Here is a 25,991-nt window from a genome sequence, read left to right as displayed (position 1 = left end):
AGCTGATAAAACGCAGCTGCGGAAGACAGCAGCAGCAGCCTCTCCTGACTGCATACAGAGGCGAGAGCGCTGCAACTCTGGTAATGAGAATCTGATAGATCAAACGCAGAGAAACCAGCCTTTCTCACTTGTGTGCTGCTTAGTGCAGCACTTCGGACCTCACTGCACTAGTGTCTCATGCGTCGTGCAAATGCGATTGAAACAATTTCTGCAAGTCATTGGCAAGAAATGATACCAGTGCTGGTCCTGTAAACGCAGCACCACTAAAGCAATGGCTAAAAAAATTCCCCAGTGTGCATGCCTATGCTCCCAAGGCTAAAAATAAGATGCCCAATCATATGCTTGCTCCAGGATATTTATTTGGTGGGTGCTAGAGCAGAGTATGGGGAATCACTTCCTCTGTTTTAGGAGAATTGTTCTGACAAATAAGAAAAGCGACATTTCTTGTCACCTCCAATTTGAGAAGTTTCTCTAATAGCATTAAAAGAAAAAAATGCCTGCAGTAAAGCCTCATTTTCCTTGACAGCTTACAAGCTAAAGGACTGAGGAATATTACCTGCTCTCGAGCCAGAAGAGGTCAATGCATCATTTGTGCTAAGCCTAGAAACTGATTGCAAGCACCTCGAGCCCCTTTTTATTTCTGTCACCTCCTGAATGTCTCTAGGGACTCCCGGTCGTTTGTGGGGCTTAACAGGCTTTCAGTATAGAGCAGGGCCCAAATGCATCAAATAGTGGTAACCAGAGAACTGGGCCCAGACGCCTCCCATGAATACAAGGACAGTGCTGGCTTTGGGGGCTTCGCAGCCCAGTGTCCTGTGGGCTGAACCCCACATGCTCTTCTGTGAGCATGCATCTGTGAGCAGGTAGTGATTTCATTTGAAGTATGCTAATAGTCAAAGTAATTCTTCAAAACTGCATATATATGCACAGCTAGGTTTCATGTTTGCATCACAAACTCAAGGTCAGAATTTTTCATTTCAAATTAAAAAATAAAAAAGTTGGATCTTACCAGCATTACAAATGACTTGGGATCCAAGAATCAAGCTGGTTCCTTTTTAGCACATTCAACAGCAGCAGCACACATTGTCATTGGCACTTGTCTGAAACTTTTATTGATGAAATATGAGACTCAGCAGAAAGCAGCTTATGTGCCCGTAGGTGACACAGCCTTGCAGGGCTAATGCTGGGAAGACTTCTTTATTTTTGTAAGCTAAAAAGAGTACAACTTCAAATGTATACAGTGAGCAGAAATGTTTTTTGTTGCTGTCATTTTGTTGGGCTCTACCTGTGTTGGAAATACATTCTAATTAAATATTTAATTCATTGGCCAGTTGGCCTCATTTTCCCTCGCTCCAGAAATTCTAGATGCCCTTTTTAGGAAGGGAATGGAACAGTTTCCTCACATATTGAAAGGTGACTTGTAACGTGCAGCTGTATTACGACAAGTTTTAGTGGTCCTACGTAGGCTGCCTTACCAGGGACAGGGAGCATGTGCTGCTGCACCATGCAGGCACAACCGCACACAAAACTGTGAAAGCTGCTGCTGGCAAAATGATGTTGAACTTGGAAAAAATAAATGTGCACTGTCAGCTTGTGCTTTTTTTAAACTAGCAATTTATTATTCTAGTAGGGCCAAGAAACCTTACTTATAGGCCGAGATCTCATTGTGGTGTACAAGAAGATAAGAGCAGTGGATGTTTTCTACCTTGACTTCAGCAAGGCTTTCAACACTGTCTCCCATAGCATCCTCATAGACAAGCTCAGGAAGTGTGGGTTAGATGAGTGGACAGTGAGGTGGATTGAGAACTGGCTGAATGGCAGAGCTCAGAGAGTTGTGATCAGCGGTGCAGAGTCTAGTTGGAGGCCTGTAGCTAGCGGTGTCCCCCAGGGGTCGGTCCTGGGTCCAGTCTTGTTCAACTTCTTCATCAATGACCTGGATGAAGGGACAGAGTGCACCCTCAGCAAGTTTGCTGACGATACAAAACTGGGAGGAGTGGCTGATACGCCAGAGGGCTGTGCTGCCATTCAGAGAGACCTGGACAGGCTGGAGAGGTGGGCGGAGAGGAACCTCATGAAGTTCAACAAAGGCAAGTGCAGGGTCCTGCACCTGGGGAGGAAAAACCCCATGCACCAGTACAGGTTGTGGGTTGACCTGCTGGAAAGCAGCTCTGCCGAGAAGGACCTGGGAGTGCTGGTGGACACCAAGTTAAGCATGAGGCAGCAATGTGCCCTTGTGGCCAAGAAGGCCAATGGTATCCTGGGGTGCATGAGGAAGAGTGTTGCCAGCAGGTCGAGGGAGGTGATCCTCCCCCTCTACTCAGCCCTGCTGAGGCCACATCTGGAGTACTGCGTCCAGTTCTGGGCTCCCCAGTACAAGAGGGATGTGGCACTACTGGAGCAAGTCCAGCGAAGGGCCACAGAGATGATTAGGGGACTGGAGCATCTCTCTTATGAGCAAAGGCTGAGAGAGCTGGGCCTGTTTAGCCCGGAGAAGAGAAGGCTGAGAAGAGATCTTATTAATGTGTACAAGTATCTGAAGGGAGGGTGTCGAGAGGATGGGACCACACTCTTTTCAGTGGTGCCCAGCAATAGGACGTGAGGCAACGGGCACAAACTAAAACACAGACAGTTCCATCTGAACATGAGGAAAAACTTCTTCACTGCGAGGGTGACAGAGCACTGGAACAGGTTGCCCAGAGAGGTTGTGGAGTCTCCTTCTCTGGAGATATTCAAAATCCACCTGGATGCAATCCTGTGCAACGTGCTCTAGGTGACCCTGCTTGAGCAGGGGGGTTGGACTAGATGATCTCCAGAGGTCCCTTCCAGCCTCAACCATTCTGTGAGTCTGTGTTTCTGTGAAGAGGCAGGCTGTGTAATTTAGACCCCGTCCTGGAAGCTTCTTGGTACGGACAGTTTCCTGCATCCTCATTAATACACAACAGCCAATTCCCAACTTCTTCCTTTCTGAAGACATGGTTAATACTTGTTCAGTCAAAAGCTTAGACAAAGATATTAGGCTCCCAAGTAAGGTTTAGAGATGAGACTTTGCATTGCTCAAGGCAGGTATAGTAATTTTCAAGACAAAGTTCAGCACTGCAATTCTTTCAATACAATTCTTTCCATTAATACTCCAAGCAGACTTGCCCCGATACTTCCCAGGAAAGTTAAATTGCATTGTACGTTTGTGGGAGGCAGAAGTGTCCACACCAATGTCACTCATTCTCCCAGATGTTAAGAAGTTAATTGATACTGTAGACAGTTGCAAAGGATTTCACACGGCATTTGGTATCCTATGGGGATGAGAGTCTGAAATTGTTTTGTTCCGAGTCCCATTTCACTGAATCTTGGTGTAGCTGTGAATCAAACGCACCTTTCCTTTCGCTGGCTGTAAAAGTCTGGCCTGAGCCGGCGAGAGGGAAGCCCTTGCAGATGCTGCATGTTGGGAGTGCAGCACCTTGTCACTCCTACAGACTTCCTCTAGTCTCCCCAGGGCACGGAGGCACACAGCAGGGACACCAGGAGCCCTGCTCCGGCATCTGCTCAGAAATAGCCTTTTGTGCTTCACGGCGGGCCGGGAACAGTCAGGACAGCAAGAAAGCTGGGGACAGCTGGAAAAATAAGGGTTTCAATTCTAACTTTATAAGACTCTTCCTCTTCCTCCTCTGAAGAACTCTTCCCCAGACTTGGCACCATTATTTCTGCCTCTCCAAGGGAAAACAGCAATGGTCCAAATTCAGACCTTCAAAGAAAGGCCTAACAAGGACTAGCCACCCAAATCTTCCTGCTATCAACCAAGCTTTCTCCAAAAGCTAAAACTGAAAATCCCACCACCCTGCTAGCAACTCAGACCTTTTGCCCTTTTCTGGATGCCCTCCAAGCCCCTGCCTCTCCCAGGTGCGGCAGCTCAGGGCTGGTTAAGGATGCGCAAGTCATTAACTCTGTACTGCCAGCCGGGGTTTGCAACCCAACATACCTCAAATCCCTTCTCTCTGGCTATGCCCTTTTTTCCAGAAGGCATTGCAAAGCATGCAAAAATCTTGCTTTCACAGCATGTAGAAGAGGACCCTGCTTTCACAGCTTCATTAAGAAAAAACAAAACAGTAAAGCCTTGGAAAGAGTGCCAAATTACACGATGACATTTATCACCATTATGAGCTTCAGAGACTCCAGGATATCTGTGAGCTCTGGGTGGGTAGAAAATGAGCCAAATAGATAAAAAACAGAACACAACAAAAATGAATAGCCAAACCAATACTGCATCTGGCGGGACCTTGCAAAGCACTTAATCTTGGCATTTTAGTCTAGGAGCATTACATATTGGTGTAAGGATCAGCTTGGCAAAACCCTGTTAATGAACTATTCTGCTTTGGAACTTGCATGTTTTTAGGTGACTGTTGGCTCCTAGCTGCCATGGCATCTCTCACTTTGAATCCAGATGTTCTGTACCGCGTTGTTCCCAAGGCTCAGAGTTTCCAAAAGGACTATGCTGGGATCTTTCATTTCCAGGTACCTATATGATCAGCGTATTGTGAATAAAAGAGAATACGCCCATATTTAGCTAAAAGCAGCTTTTTTGTCTTTGGCACAGGTTAAATATTCAAGAATTACAGTGCAGAAGTGAAGTGGTTGGGGGTAAAGAGGAGGAGAAAAGAAGAGCAGAGTTCAATGCTAAATCGTGTTAAATGACACATGTTCACTGGGCTAGGTTGTGCTTTTTTTACAGCAGACAGTATACTGGCTTTTTAAACTGAGCTGAACCATCACGCCATGTGGCTCAAGCCAAGCCATGTCTGAAGTGCTTATTGAGATGGAGTTCAGACTGACAAGTTCTCTCCTCCTTCCCTTCCCTCCCTGCTGCTTTGTCTGAATTTCCTTCCTGGAGAGCGAGTGCACCAGTTTCAGGGTTAAGCCAACCTACTTTGCCTTCCAGGCTGTGTCGAGGATGTGGAAGTTAGGCTCAAGCACAAGCTCTGCTGCTGGGTTAACGTGGCAGTGTAGGTTTGTCCTGCAATACTAAAGGAGGTCTTCTGGTGAGGGCAGGTGTGCTGGAGCCCAGATCCATTCTGCCAACTCATCTCAGCAGAGGGTTTATTGTGTAAACGATCCTCTTTCCTTTGCATCCAGGATTACATCAAATTCTGGAGGAAATGTTTCAAGTGTTCAAGCAAAAAAATAATATTAGCAATGTTTCTCACATTTTCCAGTATTTTTAGAGCGGATTGGCACTATTGGGTACTTCCACTATTGGGTCACCTCTCCTTGCAACGTTTTTACAGGGGCTTGATTTTTTCAGTGGATGGCTTTCAGCGCTTTCTGAAAATTGGATCTCTTCAAGGTATCTTGCATTAAAAGAGCAGATTAGAAAAAGAAGACTTCAGAGTATCCTGTGCACCCATTAGCTTTCTGTGGTCTCCACCACATAACCTACACATGGAGCACAAACAGTGTTCCAGATGTTCAAGAAGTGCTGATGTTCCAGATATTCAAGATGTGCAAGAAGGTGCTGTTAGTATTAGCTATCTGCAAAACTTGAATACCATGTTAAGAAGCCTACTTAGTGGCTCACAAGGATGGGAAAGAGGAGTTCTTCCTTCTATTACAAGGAGGAGGAGTCCAACATGGGAACGACAGCCCACAGTAGCTTGTCCAGGGGGACTAGATGACAGGTGCCTGTGGATGACAGTCAGAAGCCACAAGCTGGTATAAAACAGAAAGAGTAGCGCGTGAGCCAGTATTAAATAGGGTCAGGAAGGTGGTAGTATGGAGCCATTATATGCATATCAGCCCCGATCAGCGATTTCTCTCTTCTTTTCATCAGTTCTGGCAGTACGGGGAGTGGGTGGATGTGGTGGTTGACGACCGGCTGCCCACCAAGAACGGGAAGCTGTTCTTCGTCCACTCGGCGGAGCGCAGCGAGTTCTGGAGCGCCCTGCTGGAGAAGGCCTATGCCAAGTAAGCTGGCTACCTGCGAGGCAGCATTCCTGGTTGGGAGAAAGCTGACTGCCTGAGCAGTTGTGGTGTGAGGCACAATGTACTTCACCCAAACGCAGTCTCTTTTCCACCCATTTTTAGTTTACTCTAGGTCCATAAAGGACACTACCAACTGTCTGTTTCAAGTTTCTTTACTTCTGGTGCCCCAAGTCACACTGATGATCAGAAGACCAAGAGATACTGAACTGCAAACCCTTCTTTCTGCAGTGCAAATGTTTGTAAGTGGAGATTACCCTTTGGATTGCTCTGCTCTTCCATAGGTTGAACGGCTCTTACGAAGCTCTCAAGGGAGGTTTCCCTGTAGAAGCGTTTGAGGATTTCACTGGAGGCATCTCTGAGTCCTATGAACTGAAGGCGGCTCCTTCAGACCTGTACCAAATCATCCAGAAGGCTCTGCGAGCTGGGTCATTGCTGAGCTGCTCCATCAATGTAAGAGGCTGCTGCTGTTTTACTCTCCTCACTCCTCTTCTCAGAGCCGTGGTCCATATTGTAACAAAAGCTCAGATCAGTGTTAGGCATTGGTCATAAGGTCTGAACTAAAAGCGAACTACAATCAGAGAGAAACTTTTACTGATTTCAGCGATAAAACCTTTGGGCTAGGTTTTAAATAATTTACTCTTGTCGTACCTCCCTTTTTACAAGAGAGTCCATGATAACACTTAAAGCCATGAACTGGGAACTGGACTCCCTCAGTTTTGTTCTTTTGTCTCATTCTCGGAGTATCTTTGCTCATTCAAAATCTGTGTAATTTCAACTCCAGATACTCAACTGCTGGAGACACACTCTCTGAGATACTTCCTAGGAGTCTGTAGTCTGATTCCGGCTTTGATTTTTAATCCCCAGAATTATCAACACCTGTAATGCAAAGTCTCTTGAGTAAGAAAAGATGTTTGTACGTTTTGAAAACCCCACACCTTCCACATCCTGTTTCATAATCTTGTTTCAAATCCTGGTTGGTGGCATGTAGGGTTAGCAGAGTTCAGATTTGGACATACTGGATGCAAACTGAGGCAGTCTGGAGCTGAGTTCACACGGACATGTCTTTGTAGGTGACTGGCTCTGTTGCCTGAGATGGGAGTCTGGATTTAGATTGAGATTTCACAGTACTTTCTTGAATCTCGGCTGTGACTGGGGCTGCGTATATGGGGGTATGAAACTCTGGATGTGAACTTTTGCTGAGAACCTCACTTCTATTTAATATACTTGGCATTGGGAATATCGATATTCATTGTGGATACCAATCTGGATATCTTCACCTGTACATGAAAGCTGTGTGCTTGTGTACAATGTATAGCAGTAAATGTGTATATTTTTATTGCCCCAGAAAACTGATGCAGCTGAAACAGAAGCAGTCACAAGTCTGAAGCTGGTAGAGGGACACTCTTACTCCGTCACTGGAGCAGAAGAGGTAAGCCAGCCTCTCCTAGGTACCCATTGATTAATCCAGCTCATCGAGCCTGGATGAAGGTTTTACCCTTGCCATCATACAGAACAGCTTGGGATTGCAATAGTGCAGTGTCTTCACCTTTCCAGGGTCTCTGTGGGGCTGACCAAATAAAAATGTTGCTAACTTGTGCACAGCCCTTACAGAAAAAAAAGAAGACAGACTGTAATACTTAGCCAGGTTGAAGGCTCAGTACACTACTGGTAGTTTTACGGAGTACAGTGTGCAGCCTGTAACCTGTGTTGTACCAAGAGATTGGTGACCCTAGCTGTTATTGCGCTGGGGGGAAGGGAAGGAGGAGCAGGAAAGGGGGCAGCCGCTCCACCACAAAATTGTGCCACGTGAGGCGAGAGCATGAACTTTGCCAGTTGGCATCAAGGGGAAAGGTGCCAAAGCCTCGTTAGGGAACTCCCCTCGATGTCTGTTCCTGCAGAGGGAGCCCTAGATATTCCTGCTTCTCCGAAAGTGGAATCGTTTGTTCATGCCAGATGCCAGATGTTCATGCCAAATAACCTCTTTCCAACTTTGCTGTGTTGTGAGGTGCCTCCTGCTTCTGAGAATGTAGATATTGTGCTATTTTGTAGCTGCTGTTTTTCCTTGCAGGTTGCTATCATTATACGAAATCGTGGGTGATGCAGCTAACAGCTCACTTGGTGGCACAGGAGAATGTAAAATAAGGGTGGAAGACCTGTAGGTGTCTTGTAACTCTTGCAGATTATAATGGACCGTATCACTCAAGTACAAATCATACTTAACCTGTTTGAAAAGCAATTGCTACATGGTGATTGGAATAATGGAAGTGCTCAGTCTCTGTTTGTTGTGTCTCCTTTAGGTAAATTACCGAGGACAGCCAGAGAAACTAGTGAGGCTTAGAAATCCCTGGGGTGAAGTGGAATGGACTGGAGCTTGGAAAGATGAGTAGGTTATTACACACCCCTGCCTCTCTCTCTTCACTGTATTTTGGTATCTTTTCAGAATTAAATTGGGAGTATGCAGTTAATCAAATCACAGAGCACATTCAGGAAAGACACTAAATCAGTTGGAATAAAACACTATTAAATCAGTAGCGAGGCTAGATATTGATCTGTTCTGCCCAGTGGACATTCTTCCCTGCCACAGACAGAGCTTTCCAATAAGAGAGAACAGTCTACATTTTAATTGTGAGCAACACAATGCAAGCCATAGCCATGTCATTTTGCAAGATGACGTTTCCCAGAGCGATCCTACCGATGCTGCCAGGACCTTAGGAGAGTATGCAGACCAATTCCATTCCTGGGAAATAACAGAACAGAGCTAAACCATTTTGCCTCTTTGGCAGCTCTGAGGAGGTTGATGGGCTCTGCGTCAGGCCTGTATTTTATTTCTGCTGCAGAATCTTGAAAAGGTCAGTGCAGCTAAAGGTCTATTCAGCTAAAGACCCTGAAATTTGAATATGTGTCTGGAACTGTCTGGTCTTAAACTGGACTTGGAGTCTCATGAGAATGCCAGTGAAAACATCTCTTTTATCTTTATTTTTAGAATGGCATGGATTTTCCTTTCATTTGGACCAGGCTATATCTTTTCAGGCAGTATTTTGAGATCTGTTTCCAGTCCCGACTGACTGCATTACTGATGCTGATGTTGTATAATACTTGAGGATAGAAAATACAGATAAAAATTAGGATTATTCTTATCTTTCTCAGAGCTTGCCTCAGGCGCATGTGCATGCCACATCCGGATTTTACTACACCTGTTTTAGCATGGGACAACCCTGCTGAAGCAGGTGTAGAGTTTTACAGCTACATGGGAGCAGATCAAATCAGAATGCAGCTTGTCACACAATAACATCAGAACAGCGGAGAAGAAATACTGTTTTCTGCAGTGTATTTTCTAATTCCCTCTTTTGGCTTGTTCTTCGGTGATCCAAACAGTGGAGCTTATATTAATTCCCTAGAGAGGACACCAGGCATTCCAGTAGATCTCACAGCTGAGAAGCTCCGCCTGACCTGCAGCCCGCGTATTACCTAATCCAGTCAGTCTCTGTGACATTGTGCATTCTGGCACCTCACAGGGATGATCCCGCTTAAGGCTCATTCGTTGTAAGTGCAGCTGAAATGTGATCCCAGCTCTGTCTAGTCCGGTCGCTGGGTGCACTGCCGCTGTGGGGACAGAAGGTCGAATTGTTGCAGAAATACATATGCCTTTGTCAGCTGCAACCCAAGACAGACCCTAACTCTCTGCTCTTGTCATGAAATTAAATGTAACAACTGAACAGGTTGCTTTTGTCTTTTGCCTGCAGTGCTCCTGAATGGAATCATATTGATCGCAGACAAAAAGAGGCTCTGCATAAGCAAGTAAATGATGGAGAGTTTTGGTGAGAATCATTCCGTTAGCTTAATCTTTTGGACATTTTGTGTGCACATATGCTTTTTTAACAGTCCTTTCATTTGGATGGAGAAAAACTACCAGTACCAAAAGGGTTACTAAGGTACCAGTGACATGTGTGAGTTGCTAGCCTCTTGTTTATCTCCATTCCCATTCAAATATTACCTTCTATTAGAGCTTGCGTAACTTAGTGCTTATCCAAAATATAGAGACCAGATGGCAATAAAATTAATGAAGTGGCAAGAATGAACCTCAGATGCTCTATATTTTGAGGCTTGTTTTTTGCCAAAATGCTACACGCTAATGAAAAAGTCTAGATTCCCCGCTTGGGAAGAGTCTATTTACCCAGAGCTAATGGAAAGCCCATCCCAGTTAGCTGATTACACAGACCAATATTGAGCCCATGTCAAACTCTGTCCTAGACTGGATTAAAGGATGAACACCCACCATCCTTCAGTACAAGCAACTGTGTGGGACATAAGGCAGGGGAGAGCTGAGAACATGCCTCATGCTCACGGCACGATGCGAAAGGTCTGTCACTCATGCAGACATACTAGGAGTGGTAAAAATCAACATCCACAGTCAAATTTGAGCAAAACACCAAACTGAGGCTTTCTTTTTTTTACAGAGAGACTCTTTCAGAAGGGCCAACTCTTACTCGCATTAAATAGCATCTTATTGCACATTTGGTTCCACCAGTTTTGGTGAATTTACTTGTGAAGTGCAATCCATGAGGGACTGGTTGCCCATGACTGTGCATGGCAGCAAATGGTACGACTGAGGCCATAATGCATAATGGCCACAGATAAAAATTGGCTTCATGAGATACAGGTCTTTCAGGCTGTGGGAAATGGGGTTTCCCAAAAGCCAGTTCTAAATTTCAGAGTTCAATTAAATGGGACTTTGGGCAGTTCTGTGACACGGATATCTGCTGCCCCGTTGGGAAAGGGATCCGTTTGTTCTGACTGTTACAGGTGATGAACTCACCCGGTCTTTTTGTGTGCCAGGATGGCGTTTTCAGATTTTCAAACGCATTTCACCTGGCTCAATATCTGCAACCTGACTCCCGACACACTGACCAGAAGCACAGTCAATAAGTGGGACCTGACCCTGTTTCATGGACAGTGGAGACGTGGCTCCACTGCCGGGGGCAGCCGAAAACACCCAGGTAAAGACTCAGCCAAGCAGGCACTTGGTGAAATAACAAAGAAAACAAACAAAGCAGCAAACTCTTTCTGAACCAGAAGGGGGTTAGATAGGAAGGTTTTGGAGGTGAAATTCTTTCTGCAGGGTTTAGATAGTAAGCAAAAGCTTGGCAGTCTAAATCAAGATCTAATTCACACTTATTTCCTCATCAGGGCATTATCTCCCCACTGCGCAGTTAATTCACACCTCTCTTCTTTCTCCTCTCCGTGCTCTTCCTGCTTACGCTCCTTCTGCTTCTGGCTGCAATAATCCTCCAAAGGGCTAGACAGGCCAGGAAAGTGTGGCAGGTCAGCGGCAGCGTGGTTTGGCATGCCTTTTCAGGTTAGACCTCTGGAGAGGCCTGCTGGCATTTGGTCCTCTTGCACCAATAGCAGCCTCAGCCAAGGATGTCTCCTGGAGATAAATGCCTGATTGGAATTAATGGCATCAGCTCCTGCCTGTTTGTTATTACTGCCCAGGAAATATCTGGGTGCTTTGATTTGCTATGGCTCCACTTGATGTTTGGCATAGCCGTGAAAACATAGAACTATATAATATACTGGAAGCATAGGGGCAAACTGCAGGCAAAGGTTCTTCCAAAGATACATTCTTTGTAATTCAAGTGGCAACCATCTTGGTTACCATGAGAGCAAAATCTTCTCCTTTTTGTTTTGCCTTGGGGCTTTTTAGAAACATACTGGACCAATCCCCAGTTTAAAATCCGTTTGGACAAACCAGACGATGACCACGAAGGGAGCGTGAATGAGCCGTGCTGTACTCTGCTGGTGGGCTTGATGCAGAAGAACCGCAGGAAACAGAAGAAAATGGGGGAAGCTCTGCTTAGTATTGGCTATTCACTCTATCGGGTATAGTTTGTTCCTCATTAAAGGTTTTATTCCCCTGGTTCTGTTCCCCTGGAAGAAATTAGTAATGTGCAACATCTTCACATTGAACACTACACTTCAAGAAGACCTGGATTTTGCCTGATGATTCAAATCCTTCTCTCATTTTTTCCTGACGCACATAATACGGGAAGTGTGAGACAAATTTTGGTTCAGTTTTTGTCCCACTTTAACAGGAGAGAGGTGTAGAAGTATGGGCAATTAATTTGTAACAGTCTTATGGAGAGCCTTCTCTTTCAGCATCTAAATGGGGGCAGGCTCATGGTGCCTGGCAATCCCAGATAAGTGGCTCTGATTACAGCCTACCGTTAGTGCTCAGTAGTTGCTTGCATTTTTTTTTCTTTGCATTTGAAAATTGTTTTGATTCATTGTCTACCATGCTACTGTTCTGGTTCAGGAGGGTGTTTTTTTTGTTTTTTTTTTGATTTCCCCAGTGTTGCTTCTGTCTCTGTAAATATAATGTAGGGAAAAATTCTACAGTGACATCTCTAACTTCTGTGATGTGAGGGGAGAGAAGCAAATATGAGAATTTCCAACCGATTTTTTTGATCACGGCATCATATCTGGGGAAAAGCAATTAAATGTTGTATAGATTCCTCTGGTTGGAGATCATTAACTGGCACAGGTGGGAGCAGATGGGAATGGCTGATTTTTGCTAATGTATCTTGTGTGGGATGGTTCAAAATGAGGAAGTGTTTTCCCTAGTGCCTAAGCAGCTGCATGCACAGAGAGTTTTAGCCGTGCTCATTTCTGACTCGCCATCTGTGTGGCGCCAAGCACTCTGACCTCTTTCTGTCCTGGAATTTGCACATTAAAGATGGCCCGCTGCTCACATCACTCAGCACGACAGCAGAGAAGTTAGCAGAGCCTTTCTGCTTTACGTATAATTCATCTCATCTGCTTCCTCTGTGATCTTTTCCGTATTAGGGAGATTTAGTGACTCTTAACAAGACAAACTCTTCCTTTTGAACGAAGTGGCTGCTAAGCCACCTGGCGTAGACATCCAGCCACGATCCAAGTTCCTAGGGTCACTCAGTGCTGTAGATGTACATCATTGCAGCTGCTGCTGTGGCTGAGGAAGGCCAGTTAGGCCAACACGGATGGTGATCTAAAGCAGATCTCTATAAGAGAAAGCAAAAAGGTGTGTGCTCAAGCCCACCTGCCCTGCAGAGCTTTTATAGGTCATGTAGCTGGAACTGCGTGGTGAAAAATCCTGTAACAGGACCTATCCCCGAGCTCCTGACTTCTGCTGTGCTGGCTATAAGGAACAAGGCCTGAGGTCCCAGGGGCCATCTCAGGTAGTCCAGAAGCGTTGTACGAGTGAAATTTCCAAAAGCTCTTTGGTGACTTGGGAGCACAATCCCTTTGGCTCTCACTGGAATTTGCGCTCCCAAGACAATTGATTGTGTTTCGAAAAGCTACCTTGTATTCGGAGGTACCAATTAACATAGCTGTCTAGTTGATTTAGCAAGGGCTAACTCTTGAAATTTGTTGCTCATTACATTCGCCTTACAACAGTCTATTCATCCTCAGGCTGATGGCCGGTGACAGTATCCTTATATTTTTTATCAGCATTCCCATAACAGGAGACTTGCAGATTTTAGGTCTGCTCTGAGAAATTCTGAGGTCAGTTTTGCAAGGTGGGGCTAAACGATTGTTGAGTCTCCTGACTGAACATTTCAAGGCTCATCCAAATATTTCCAGCCAACAGTATCATTCACACCATCATATCTGGAGAACAGCAATTAAGTGGTGTACAGATTTGTCTGGCTGAAAATCCTGGTTTTCCTTTGGAACAGCTCTAGCAAAAGACAGAACTTCATGCAGAGCTGTAAACTACAATATATGGTTGTAAATGGGAATGAACAATAAGTGTCTGAATGAGGCTTTATCTGATGTTTTTCTCTAATGGCTGAAGAATGTGTGTAGCAGCCCTTTAACATCAGCTCTTTCTCTTCCTTTCAGATTCCTCCGGAGGTACGTAATCTCTGCTGAAGACTTCTAGCCTCCAAATGAACACCTCCTGTCGCACTGGAGATTTAAACTACCAGCAGGACTTCCTCCTTGCTGATGACAGTTCTTCTGGAGAGCTTTGTTCCTTTGTCACTGCACAAATATCTCAAGTTCTCCATAACCATTTCCAAGGCACTGGGGCACCAGGTTTTATTAGGGAGATCTGAGTCCCAATCTTGATCTCCTTTATCCTTGTTGAAATTTGATTTTGTACAGCAGAGGTCAGAATTTGTCTGTTTATTAAAGACGAAGGCAGAACAGGGTCTCTGCACTCTAAAGGTGAGAAAATGTAGCTAATGTTTTTTGGAAGAAATGCCAAACTCTGGGGCACTCTCCATTCCTTTTATTGTTCTGAGCTGGGGCTGCCGTTAATGAAGAAACCCAGCTCAACCTTCCCTAATCCTCAGAGATGTCAGTATCAAGGTAAAGAGACTTTTCGTTGCTGAAGAAAGAGACCCCAGGGCTATCTGGCAGTAGGAACAGCCTGTGCTCATTTACTTAAGTCCAGCGGTCTGTGCTGCCAATGTTTCCTGGGCTTTTCAACCCTTTCCTTCTCTTTCAGTAAATGAATGTGTGGTCAGGAACTAATTAATTTTGCTCCTTTAACAGCCTTGCAGATGCAAGGGAAAATGAACTGTACGCAATGAAAAAGATGTGCGATCTGACTTCTTGTTCTTTGCAGCCCCACGTAGCTGAAGCTTGAGTGGAGAGAAGTGATGGGGGTGTTGAAAAAAATCCCAAATCCAGTCTTGTCTTCAAAACAGAAAAAGATGAAAACCCCTGTTACGCTACAGTTTATGAGAAAAACACTGAATTATCGTAAAGTGTTTGATAACACCTCTGTATGCTCTGATCTTAGACAGGCAGAAATTTTATCAGTATGTCATGTTCCACAGCCTGTGTCAAACATACAACTCTTTTTGTGGATCATTGGCTCATACTTGTTGAAGGACATCCCTGTGGAGCAAAAATCAGGACTGTGAGGTTCAAAAGCAGAGATGCTGTTCTTACTTCCTTGTTCCTTGTTCCATCAGTACTTTGTGAGCTATACAGTGTATCACTTGTTTAATGATATATGGATATTACGGAAAAGTTGAGTACTGTTTACCCCATAATCCAAAGGGCTATGTACATATCTTTAATATTATTAGTAGAAGTTGGCTAAATCCTCTAATCTGACCTGAAAAATCTCACCCTCATGCTAGTATTTTTGTCCTGTTTGCTCTTCTTTTCCGTCTGTTTAAAGAAATCAGAGAGCATAACTCCTATGCAACTGGGAGTTCTATCACAGACCATAAATTGCTCCAAAGAAATGCATTTGTAAAATCAAAATCTTTTTCATGAACAGGCTATGAAAGGAAAAAATGCTCAATAGGTGGGACAACTTGTATAGCAAGTACTAATTTGACCAAATTTGAGTGAATGTTATGATGTTTTAAATTATCTTTATACCACTGTGAAGAGGCATGTGAAAAGATAGTCTTTATAGAGCAAGACACTTTTCCCCTTCTCATTATCTGCCTGACTGTTTCCCATGACAGAATCCTGGTGCTTATCTTTTACGCTGTCACTCAGGGATTTATTTTTTCATGCTAAGAAAAACTTCTTGAGATGGCTTTTAAGCAATGGAATTGAAGCAGGGTGTCTGGCTTACCAGTCAATTGTCAAATGGTTTCTAACAAAAACATGTTCTCCACAGCTGGAAAACAACACGGATGTTCATCTGAACCGCGATTTCTTTGCAAGGAACAAACCAGCAGCCAGGTCTGACAAATACGTCAAACAGCGCGAAGTCTCCAGGCGCATGAAGCTGCCCCGGGGCGAGTACATCATTGTGCCCTCCACTTTTGAGCCTGACAAAAATGGGGAGTTCTGCCTTCGAGTTTTTTCTGAGAAACAGGCTAAAACTCGGTAAGTATCTTCTGTAAAGCGTCCTCTTCTGCTGGTGAGAGACACGAAGGAAAATGTTGCACTCTGTGCGAGAGACCCATGTCCCGTGCCCTACGCTTCCCCTTAACCAGCAATTAACCAGCCAAAGAGACCCATTTCTAGGACGTATTTGATTACCTAGTCTTCCCTGTATGGCACACACATCCATAACACACAGTCACGGCTTATCAGATGGCCTCCAGCAAGCAGCGATGTCCTAACTAGAGCCCCCAGGGCTACAAAGTAGAAGTTGCCCCTATTAAGGAGTGCAGGGAAGGACCTGGGAGTACGGTGATGAAGAGATGGTTTTAAAAAGGGCTGTTTCATCAATAGCAGCCGGTGAATGAAAAACCGAGGAGTCTGGATACGAGGCAAGAACAACGAAGCTGGGTTTTCTAATGAACAAGAAAGCTGGATTTCCCAATGAAACTATCTTAAAATGAGGTGGTACAGACAGGGGTGAAATGGGGAGCACCGCAAGCGGGGAAACTAGAGGCTTGTTCTGTGCATTTTGCAATGCCTTTTGTATTAAAACATGTTATTTTCTTAATTATTTTATGGGCAAATGGTAGACTAGTCATTACTGGTTGTTGTGTTTTATTTGTTTTTTTCCTTAGGGTGATTGGTGATGTGGTGGCTGCAAAACCGTATGAGGTAAACACCTTAACTGGGCAGACTGTTTTTCTCTAACACACTTTTCTTTCAAGGTGCGGTAAAATTGATGTAAGATTTTTACTGTTCTCTTGAGTACTGTGCTACTTGATCACAGTATATGTTTGGGCTCAGGAGAAAACATTTTGGTTACAGGGCTTCTTTACACATCTCTCTGGCTTAGTTTCACGTGTATTTTCATGTAACTGTGCCCATGAGGCACAGAAGCTGCACCCTTGTAGACAGGGTAGGAACACCTTAAATTGTCCTTTTGTGTAATATAGGTAGGAGACGGGGGGAGGGCACAGAATGATCTTTTTCATAGAAACAAATAGTCTTGCTGAAGCCGGAGGGAAACTGCAAAATTGTACTTCCAAGGAACTGGTGAACTAAGACACCCACATGTTCCCTGTAGCCGGGTACAGCAACATTTGCTCTGTAGTTATAAGACTATTTTGATACTGCAAGAAAGCTTTTTCAAAACATTTTCAGTCTTGGAAAGCAGTTAGTCCCAAATGAAGGCAACCCCCTGACCGGTCTTGATTTAAGGAGCGCTTCTGTTTTGCCACTGCTGCAGTGCAAGTGGATATTTTCCATGGTTGTAAACGGTCCCCTGTAAAGTTGCTTTATGACACCCATATCTCACTTTCTAGTACCACGTCATAAATCACATTCTTGATCATCTCTTTCCTCCAGCCTCATGTCGATAACGAAGTTATAGCTGAAGAGTTCAAGACTCCGTTTCACAAGCTTTCGGGAGAGGTAAGGGGACTAAAATGAAAGAAAAAGACTGTGACCTCTCTGTTATGATCATGCAAATATTTGGCCTGCCAATTCCTTTTACTGTCTGGCCTTCGGAAACCAGGCAGTTCTCCCCTTCTGTTAGCTCACAGCTCCAGCTCAATTTGTTCTACAATAGAACAGGTCTACTACATTATTCCTCTTATCGGTGCAGAACGTGACTTGTTCACTCGGTAATGCAAGGCAAGGAATAGCTCTGAAAATAGGGCTGATGGGAGTTGTGACTGTGAAAATATTGTTCCATGGTGAAATAAATTATCTGTGGAGTTAGCACCTAATTGTGACAACTGGCTACTTGGGCAATTCCTTCCTTTTAGTGTAGAATTAGAAAACTGTTGGGTGAAATTTCTCTTTATTTGTTGTATTTGACAGACGCCAGTATCTGCCAAAGCCTGCTGCGCTAGCCCGCAGCTGTCACGTCACATTTGCTCCTGATGAATAGGTGGCCACAGGCACTGAAGAATGAGAACATCTTTAGAGTTAGAAAGGCTTTTCTGTCTGGTGAGAGGGGAGTTTTGGTATTGCTTGCTTGTAGTTTCCATAAGCCTGGAAGATCTCGAATGCAATCCCGAACCCCTTTAGTCGCGATAGAAACTGAGACATTGAATCAGTCGAGCCAAGCCTGGTAAAAAGTTAACATTTGCTGGGTCATGTCCCCACGGCACCTGACAAAAGGCTTATTTCCCATCTGAAAGGGTAGGAAATACTTGTGGTTTCTGAGGATCTCCTCCATGGGCTGTCTGCTGGAAAATGGGAAGCGTTAGAAAAGAAGTAAAGATTTACCCACCTTAGAAGAGGGTTGGAGGTATGATAGTCTCCAGATGTCTGACAGAGAATGAAGGCAGTTTGCTTCAACTGCTTTTGCCGTTAATGTGCTGTGTTTCCTGCCCAGGACTGTGAAGTGACTGCAGCTGAACTTCAAACCATCCTGAACCAGCTTTTGGCAAAGCGTGAGTTGCACTGTGCGCTGCAGGCTGAGCGGGGCAGCAGGCACCTGCTGCAGCGTGGCACACGAGTTGCGCCAGGGCTCAGCGGGAGGGGAGGGAGCCGCGGCAGGACGAGGCAGCTCCCGGCCAGCGGTGCCGCAGCCTCGCATGCGGCCAGGGACCCGCCAGCGCCTTGCTCCTCTCGCCGCCCAGCCCCGCTGAGTTTCTTCTGACCTGCTGAACCTCTTATACGGGGCGGGGGAAAAATACCATCCGGCACTCCCTTTCAAAGAGCTGCCAAATCGCTCCCCCTTCACCAGGGGAAATTATTCTTATTGTGCTGCTGCGTGATTTCTGTGGGCAGATAGAGGCTTACCACCCCCTAAAATGAGAGCATCCCCTGCCCCTGCACTAAAACAGCCACTTTAGTGTCCATTTGTTCATAAAGTGAGAGAGACGGCTGGGAGGAAATAGTGGAAGAGATGACCGAGCATTTACCGTGCTAGAGAGATTTTGATGTGGCTGGCATGTGGAGAAATGTTGGTCTAAAAGTACTTCTGACTTTGATTTTTGCTTCCTTTGTGTGCAGGAAAGGATATTAAAAGCGATGGATTCAACATTAACACTTGCAGGGAGATGATCAGCCTTTTAGATGTATCCTTTAAATGTCATTTCATCACTGTTAAAGTTTCTGGATCTCTGTTGCAAGTTTTTCTGATAAGATAAGGCTAAGTTTGCATTTCATTGCCTCGGCACACGTGTCTTTGTTGACCGAAGGCATAAAATTCAGCCGAGCAAGCTCTGTCAGCTCAGGGCGGCAGCAACCTCAACTGTTTCATCACCGGTTGCTTCTCTCATCGGCTTTACGTCTCCCATTGCCTAAACGTTTCCCTAAAGAGCAGCAGTGGAGAGAAGCCAGGACGTTGAGCCTGGGCGCCCCAGACCAGGGGCCAGGTTAAGACACACAGACAGCGTGCTTGGCAGGAGTCTGGGTTTTAAGCACAACCTCCACTTCCGTCTCTACAGTCAGGCTCTCCCTACACAGCACGGGGCTGAAAGGGGCAGAGAGGGGCTGGAGGAGCTGTCTGAGGGGGAAAGCCAAGAGCGTGTGCGTAGTCTTCTGCAGGAAGGGATGTGCAGGGCCCTGAGGGACGTGCAGACGACGGCGTAGCCTGAGACGAGCTCTCGCAGTTCACTCGCGGTTCCTGCCTCTGGTGTCTAACAGGGGTCCACCCCAAGGCAGATGCTTTGTTTCCTGAAGGACTTTAATCCACTGTTAACCGTACAAAATATGGGTGGATCTAATCACGCTTGTGTATTCAGCAATCCCGTAAATCATTCCTTGAGAGTGCAGATAGCCTGGAGAGTCTTGGCATGCCTTTCCCTAAGCAAATATAAAAGTGTGGGCCTGTCTGTAGGAGATGGAGATACTTTACAAAGGAGAGCTAATGTGGCATTAAGATTACCCTGTGCTGAGTGATTTGTTTTTGTCAGAACTAGTTGTCTTCCAGCTTTGGTGAGGATAGAGGAATCCTGATTTTCGAACCCTGCCTTAACAACCCCAGATGAATGGGACTGGCTCCTTGGGACTTGTAGAAGTCAAGACACTTTGGATGAAGATTCAAAAGTATTTGGTAAGATATTATTTCTGACTGTCTCCCCTTCCCTCTCAACTCTGAAGTACAGATCCAGAAGTGAGGTTGGGTTAAGCCACCAAAGGCAGATATACATGTAAGCTTCCCTTCTCGCAGCTGGAGCTTGATCCAGGGCTCAGAAGCACCTTCCATTTAAAAGGGCCCAAGCAGAGCCTCTTTCACCTTAGCCCCGCCATTCTCCATAATTTGCAATACCTTCTGAAAAGCCACATTAACTCCCTTTCACTGCTGGACAAAAGACAGAGTCTCTCTCGGCTGCTTGCTTTATTAAAGCTGCTGCCTGTCTCTGCTGTTGTGGTGTGTTACATTATCGCCTGAGCACCAGGGTCGCTGAGACATGTTCTGGCGCTAGAGTTTGCCAGTTAACTGCTGAAGCAAACACAAGAAACATACATTTTCAGGATCTACCAAAAGCCTGGCTTTGTATTTTTAAAATCTTGTAGAAATGCTACAATAACTTTTCTGATGGAGGGTTTAATATCCCAAGAAGTTCACCAAGAATCAAGCAGTTTAAAGGAAGGTCGAACTTGGACCTGTGCTATTTGATGACATCCCTTTGAAGCAAGTCTGTTGCTACCATGTTTGATGCTGCTCAGCACGGAGCACCTTTCATGGATGTTCGTGAAGAAGTGCTCAGCTCCCCTCAGGCTGGAGGCATTGGGTCCATGGAGGGGCTTAGGTCAGCAGAGCAAGCCCTCAGAGCCAGTTCCAGCCTGAGCTCTAGGCCTACGTATTTTCCAGTGCTGGATAACAAACCTGCTGGCAGTAGGAAGCATCTGTCCTTGCGTCTGAAATATTAAGCAAAACGGACTTTGTCTGCTGTGGTGTTTGCCAAATGATAGGGTATTTTCCTCAATGCTCTGTCTGTCACCAGGTAACGTGAAGGCAGGCAGGCTGCCAGCCCATGGGAATGTGCTTCCCAGTCCGTCTTGCTTGCAAGGAGCTACTTGAAATGTTTCCCTTCTCGCTAACATTTCAAAGGGTAGAAGGTTTGGCTGATAGGGGCAGCGTCTGTCCCAGCCCATGGGAAAGCTAAGGCTGTGTCTGCACAGCAAAGTGGTGGTGTGGATGCAGCGCAGGCAGGCATGATCAGTCTAGCTACAAGAGCAGGGCCTATGGCAGGGCATGGGCTCCAGGGTGGACTAGCAAACCAAGGTTAGAGCCTAGAAGGGCCCTGATATTTCATTCTGGTTGCCAGCCCCTGGTGAATTCATGTTACCATGTCTTCACTGCTGTTGTTATACAGCTGCGGAAGTCAGAGCCTGCCCGCCTGTGCTCGCACAACCCCGCTGCTGTGCAGGCGCGCTTTTAAAAGCAGCTGCCACATTCCCTCGTTCCTCTGCCACAGGCCATCTATAAGAAAGTGGACAGTGACTACTCCGGGACCATGGACTTCCATGAGATGCGGAACGCCCTCAGCGAGGCGGGTGGGTATGCTGCCTGGGGAGGCTTTCTGGCCACTGTGATTGCCCGCTAAAAACAAGCCCTGGGAGGCCAGCAGAGCATGTTAACTGCTCTGCTTCTGTCTCCTAGATCGCAGTGTTGCCAGTGCCGCTCTTGCTTCCCGACTTGCCGCTAAGTGCTTTTGCTGTTATATACGTCAAACCCCATCCTCTCCTCTGCATTCTCAACCATTAATATTTTTGTCTATGCTGTGATCATTGCTTGTCCATCTGATTATTACTTGCTCTATTTTTGGCCTCATTATTTCCCAGTCTAACCATCCTCTCTCAAAGCTATGCCCAAAGCCTCTTTTCCCTTCATTTCCTCCCACCACCTTCCTCCACACTAGAGATGGCGCGAGCTTTATCAAGGCATGCCCCAACCGTGTCCTCTCTGATCTGTGCTATTCACTTTTGCAGCAGGGCTTGCCAGCTCGGGGACATCTAGAGGAGCACTGTTTTTTGATCTCTTTTGTGCCCAGTGGAGTGCTATGTGAATGATCCAGAGACGCAAATAGCACTAATACGGGTCTGAATAAAGCCCAACGTGTTACGTGAGCAATCTGCTCTGCTGCCATCACTGCTCTTTATCTGGATCCTCTAGACTCACTAATCATGGGTTTATATGGGGACCAGAGGACTGGTAATGCTGTGAAACAATGTTAAATATGCAGTTTGACAAAATGCTGGGGGAGAGCTTTGTGGCTGCCTTCACCGCAGTGCAATGGGCTTTAAAGGTGCCCAGCAGACCTTCTGGGATGAATGGACCCCCTCCGTGCTCCGGGTGTGCCTGCGGCTGCAGGAGTCCACAGACGACTCACATCAAAGGCAGCGTATTAACCTGCTGCGGCAGTGATTTGTGTGCTTCCTGTGCCTTCAGGTTTCACTCTCAACGATCAAGTGCAGCAAAGCATTGCCGTCCGCTATGCCAGCAGCAAACTGACCATCAATTTTGATGGCTTTGTGGCCTGCATGATCCGCCTGGAGACCCTGTTCAGTAAGTGCCATCAGCCAAGTGCCATCAGCCAAGGAGGATTCCTGATAACTTTGGGTTTTTATTAAGTATTTGGTGTCTTTTAACTCTGAATGTGGCAAAGTGCGTGGAAATGTGAGGGAGCCAGCAAAAATGTGCCTATTTCAAAAAGCAGCAGAGAAATGGCAAACGCCATTCCGTCTGAGCGGCCATGGAGTTGGCTCTTCTGGTTTATGGCTATCTACACTTTATGTTCAGTGCTGTGGCCCCCAGTTGTCCCATCTCCTCTAAATGGTACCATTTATCATCTAGAGTGCTGACTCAGACCTGATTTACATGTGCACCCCTCAAATCATATCAGATACGAGCGTGTTAGATTTTGTAGTTGTCCTGCTGCCAACTCCCAGCTTGCTGCTGTAGATCTAGCTATTCTGCCCTGTGAAGTGGCTTAGAAATTACCTGTAAGAGGAAAGGAGAAGAACAGCTGTAATATTCTCAGTAGGTCTGCAGCAGGTCGTGGCAAACGGCCAGACGTCTACCTTTTGTCAGACAGGGATTCTCTATATGCCAAACTCTGTGGTTTATATGCATTTTTTCCCTCTCTTGCTTTTTAGAAGTGTTCCAGCTCCTAGACAAAGACAAGAGTGGAGTCATCCAGCTCTCTTTGGCTGAGGTGAGGCTAGTCAAATTAAAATACCACGTGGTTAAGCTGTAACAATGGACACCACTAAAATTCATTTCTGTAAAATGACTGTTGTAAGTATTAAATTAAATACTGATTCAAAGGGAAAGTTTACTTATGCAAAAAAGCTCATCAGCTCAGAAGGCTTGTCCAGATTAGTAGACCAAACACTTACTTTCTATGAGCAAAAAAGTAAAGATATGTTCAAAACACCTAAAGTTGTTTGAGGAAATGTTTTCACCGTGTGTTTTACTGTCCACTTTCAGGGGGGCAGTGGTCAATGCATTAGAAAACAGACAGTAGAAAACTGTTCCTGTCTGGCAGAAAATGACCTGAACCACCTGCCAGAATTAGAAGAGACCTTTTAAGATGCCAGGTCTTCTTTTTATTGTTGTTAATGCAAATTTCTCCTGTTGAAGCTGTAATAAAAGCAATCAGCTTCAGTCTTCCCTTTGCGGAATCCAAATGTATCACAGGAAACAGAGCTGGAAGGGGCCCCAAGAGGTCCATTGAATTAGTCCTCTCAGCTGAAGACTGGCTGTAAAGGGGGGAGGATGGCTAGGAAGCCCTATGGCCTTCAGTCAGAGTTATTTAAATCCAATTACGTTTGCGTACCTTGCATAATCTGGCCCTAGAATTTTAAAAGAGCATGCAGCTTGCCCTGGAGAACTTTGTCCTTCCTCAAGAGAAACCCCACATGCAATGTCTGAAGTCCATCCCAGCAATAAATTTCCCCAAAGTTCCAGCGCAGATGGATCCTACACATAAAGCATAAAAATACAGTTCCAGTCTTCCGCAGCATGTTCTCTCAGAGCCCATTACCGAGAGCCATGATAGCGTGTCCCTGCCGTGGCCCTTCCAGACGATCTAACTCCTTGTTCTGTTTCTCCCACAGTGGCTGTGCTGCACACTGATTTGAAGCACTATAGATGAATTCAGCAGAGACCTCTGCAGCTCTTACAACCGTGGAATGACTTGTTTGGCTTCTGCCTATCAATCACAGACAGCAGAGAGAGAAACCTTTTTTGATTACTGGCAAGTTATTTTAAGCCCAATGAAAAATGAAATGATCTCCTGTTAGTTAGAAGATACATATGTTCCTGATCAAAAAAAGCGCAAATAAAAGAAGCAAATCCAGATCTGTCCTCCTTTTCCTGCCCAAAGATTATTTCTTGGTGTCATGCTGAAGTGTCACAGTTTTGACTTTCCACAGATGGGTCTGGGTGGCTTTGATTTGTCTTCTAACTGTGTACCATAACTCAGCAGTGTTCAAAATCCAGGAACGGATCTCTGTTGCTTGCAGTATCGAGCATTTGTTTTGCCCTCTGAGTGAGGGCAAAAACTGTGTTTAACGAGCCACAGGGAATGAAAAAGAAAAGCTTTTTGTCCAGAGTTTCTTAGGTGCCCATGGGCCTTTCCGAGTGCCACACAGTGTGGGAGAAGGTACCCACCTTATTGGAAGTGGCATTTTCCAAGGTGTGGCATATCCACAGGTGTCTTCGGGACTTCAGATGAACAGCACAAACTCAGTGCACATGTACCTTAGCTATCTTCTGTTTCGCTGCTCTGGCCACCTCCCTTCCTAGCCAGCTGCCTGCTTTGGCTCTGCCAAGTGTTAGCAGAAGCTGGGGTGAAGGAGCCCTGAGGAGCAAGAGGAGCTGCTGAAAGCACGCAGGGATCGGGCATGGACATGGCCCCAAGCCCAAACGGGGAAGCAGGCAAACATGATGGCACCTGTCCGTCAGGCTTGGCTCACTCTTCCAGGCAGAGGAGCAGGGATGGGAGGCCGTAGGCACGTTCCTGCTGTTCCGTCAGCTGAGATTTTCTCCTTTGAATACCTGTCCATTTGCATATTTCAGTGCCCAAGGATGGGGTTTGGAGTTTCAGGTGATAAGGGATTGAAGTCCAGAAGATCACAAAGGCAAACATGAGGAGAGGAATATAAAATGCTCTTGTAGGGGTCTTGGAGCTTGGGTGTGATGGATGTGCTAAGGTGGACTGTGATTTAAAGAAGAAACAGAAGCTAATAGTCATTGGCTAACAGCGCTCTCCTTCCCTAATATCTTGTAAAACCTTTGTGCTTTAAAAAATCCCTTTGCCTTTAATTTCATGGTCTTATAAAGAATAACTGTATTTGTTGCAGGCTAGATAATCTAGCAGCCTCTTCAGTAATTAGAAGAAGCTTTCTGTATCTTACAGTATTGTGATGATCTGGTGCGATGACGTCTCCGACACTTCAACCCGGGAGCCAAAGGAGTGCAGACAAAGAGCTGTACCCTCAAAGCGGGCAGTGGGGCCATGGCTCTAGCTCCCTGTCTCCTCAGAGCTATGTTTAAGAGAGTCCTTTCTTCCATGCTGGCTTTTCCCTAAGCTCTTTTCTTAAGCAGGAAGGAAACGTTGGTTGCTCCTTGTCTCCGAACACAGAATACCTCGTGACAGCCTCCAAGTTTCTGTTTGGCATCTCCTAGCATTTCTCATTGGTGCTGGCTATAGCTGTCTGACTAAAAGGGAACTATGTCCTGTTTCAGTGCCTTACTCTACCTTTCTAGTAGATGGTATTTGCTACACTCATTTAGAAATCCTCTCCCAGTAAAAGAGAAATAAACACCTTTTAGTTCAGGTTGCAGGGTAAAAACAACCGGTGGGGGCAACTGCAAGCTTTCCCCTGCCGTCTCTGTGCATGTATCATTGGTCATGACGTGTACACAGCCGTCTTATGTTGCCACCAGTTTCTCGTGGTAGATATTTGCCTGCTAACCAACAACGGAAATCTTCACCCCTCCACCTGACTGGAAGAGAGAGCTACCTGGGACAAGTTTAGGTCTCAAGAACCATTGCGCTTTTCTAGCAAATACTCTGCCTGTTCAGTAAGAAGAACATGTCCTTCTCTGCTCCGTAGCTTGAGTACGCACCACATCTCCTTGCTAATGATGCAGCGGGGTGAGCTAACTGCTTGCAGCTCTGGATTAGCTTTCTGCTCACGTGCAGCTATTCATCAGTTTATTCCAATTATGGTCGCAGAGAGGCCTCTCT

The 25,991-nt window shown here is 45.7% G+C and overlaps 1 protein-coding gene across 1 annotated transcript in view; it reads left to right on the top strand.

Annotated features, from left to right (window-relative positions):
- The window catches only part of LOC106492072 (calpain-8-like), a 28,184-nt gene extending 4,081 nt beyond the window's left edge, over nt 1-24,103 (top strand). Inside the window, exons 3-21 of the mRNA XM_067292908.1 lie at nt 4,388-4,506; nt 5,819-5,952; nt 6,252-6,420; nt 7,316-7,399; nt 8,268-8,353; nt 9,714-9,788; nt 10,807-10,967; nt 11,675-11,850; nt 13,852-13,863; nt 15,599-15,810; nt 16,446-16,482; nt 17,176-17,241; nt 18,173-18,230; nt 18,796-18,860; nt 19,772-19,840; nt 21,210-21,288; nt 22,184-22,300; nt 22,891-22,949; nt 23,854-24,103. Of these exons, the coding sequence (XP_067149009.1) occupies nt 4,388-4,506; nt 5,819-5,952; nt 6,252-6,420; nt 7,316-7,399; nt 8,268-8,353; nt 9,714-9,788; nt 10,807-10,967; nt 11,675-11,850; nt 13,852-13,863; nt 15,599-15,810; nt 16,446-16,482; nt 17,176-17,241; nt 18,173-18,230; nt 18,796-18,860; nt 19,772-19,840; nt 21,210-21,288; nt 22,184-22,300; nt 22,891-22,949; nt 23,854-23,877 (1,802 nt within the window). The 3' untranslated portion in view covers nt 23,878-24,103. The remainder of the gene's footprint in view (nt 1-4,387; nt 4,507-5,818; nt 5,953-6,251; nt 6,421-7,315; nt 7,400-8,267; nt 8,354-9,713; nt 9,789-10,806; nt 10,968-11,674; nt 11,851-13,851; nt 13,864-15,598; nt 15,811-16,445; nt 16,483-17,175; nt 17,242-18,172; nt 18,231-18,795; nt 18,861-19,771; nt 19,841-21,209; nt 21,289-22,183; nt 22,301-22,890; nt 22,950-23,853) is intronic.
- The last annotated feature ends 1,888 nt before the right edge of the window (nt 24,104-25,991 follow it).

Source organism: Apteryx mantelli, chromosome 3 (assembly GCF_036417845.1).
Source record: "Apteryx mantelli isolate bAptMan1 chromosome 3, bAptMan1.hap1, whole genome shotgun sequence".
Taxonomy (NCBI): domain Eukaryota; kingdom Metazoa; phylum Chordata; class Aves; order Apterygiformes; family Apterygidae; genus Apteryx; species Apteryx mantelli.
The sequence above is the reverse complement of the archived record's forward strand: the minus strand, read 5'-3'. Positions and strand labels throughout refer to the sequence as shown.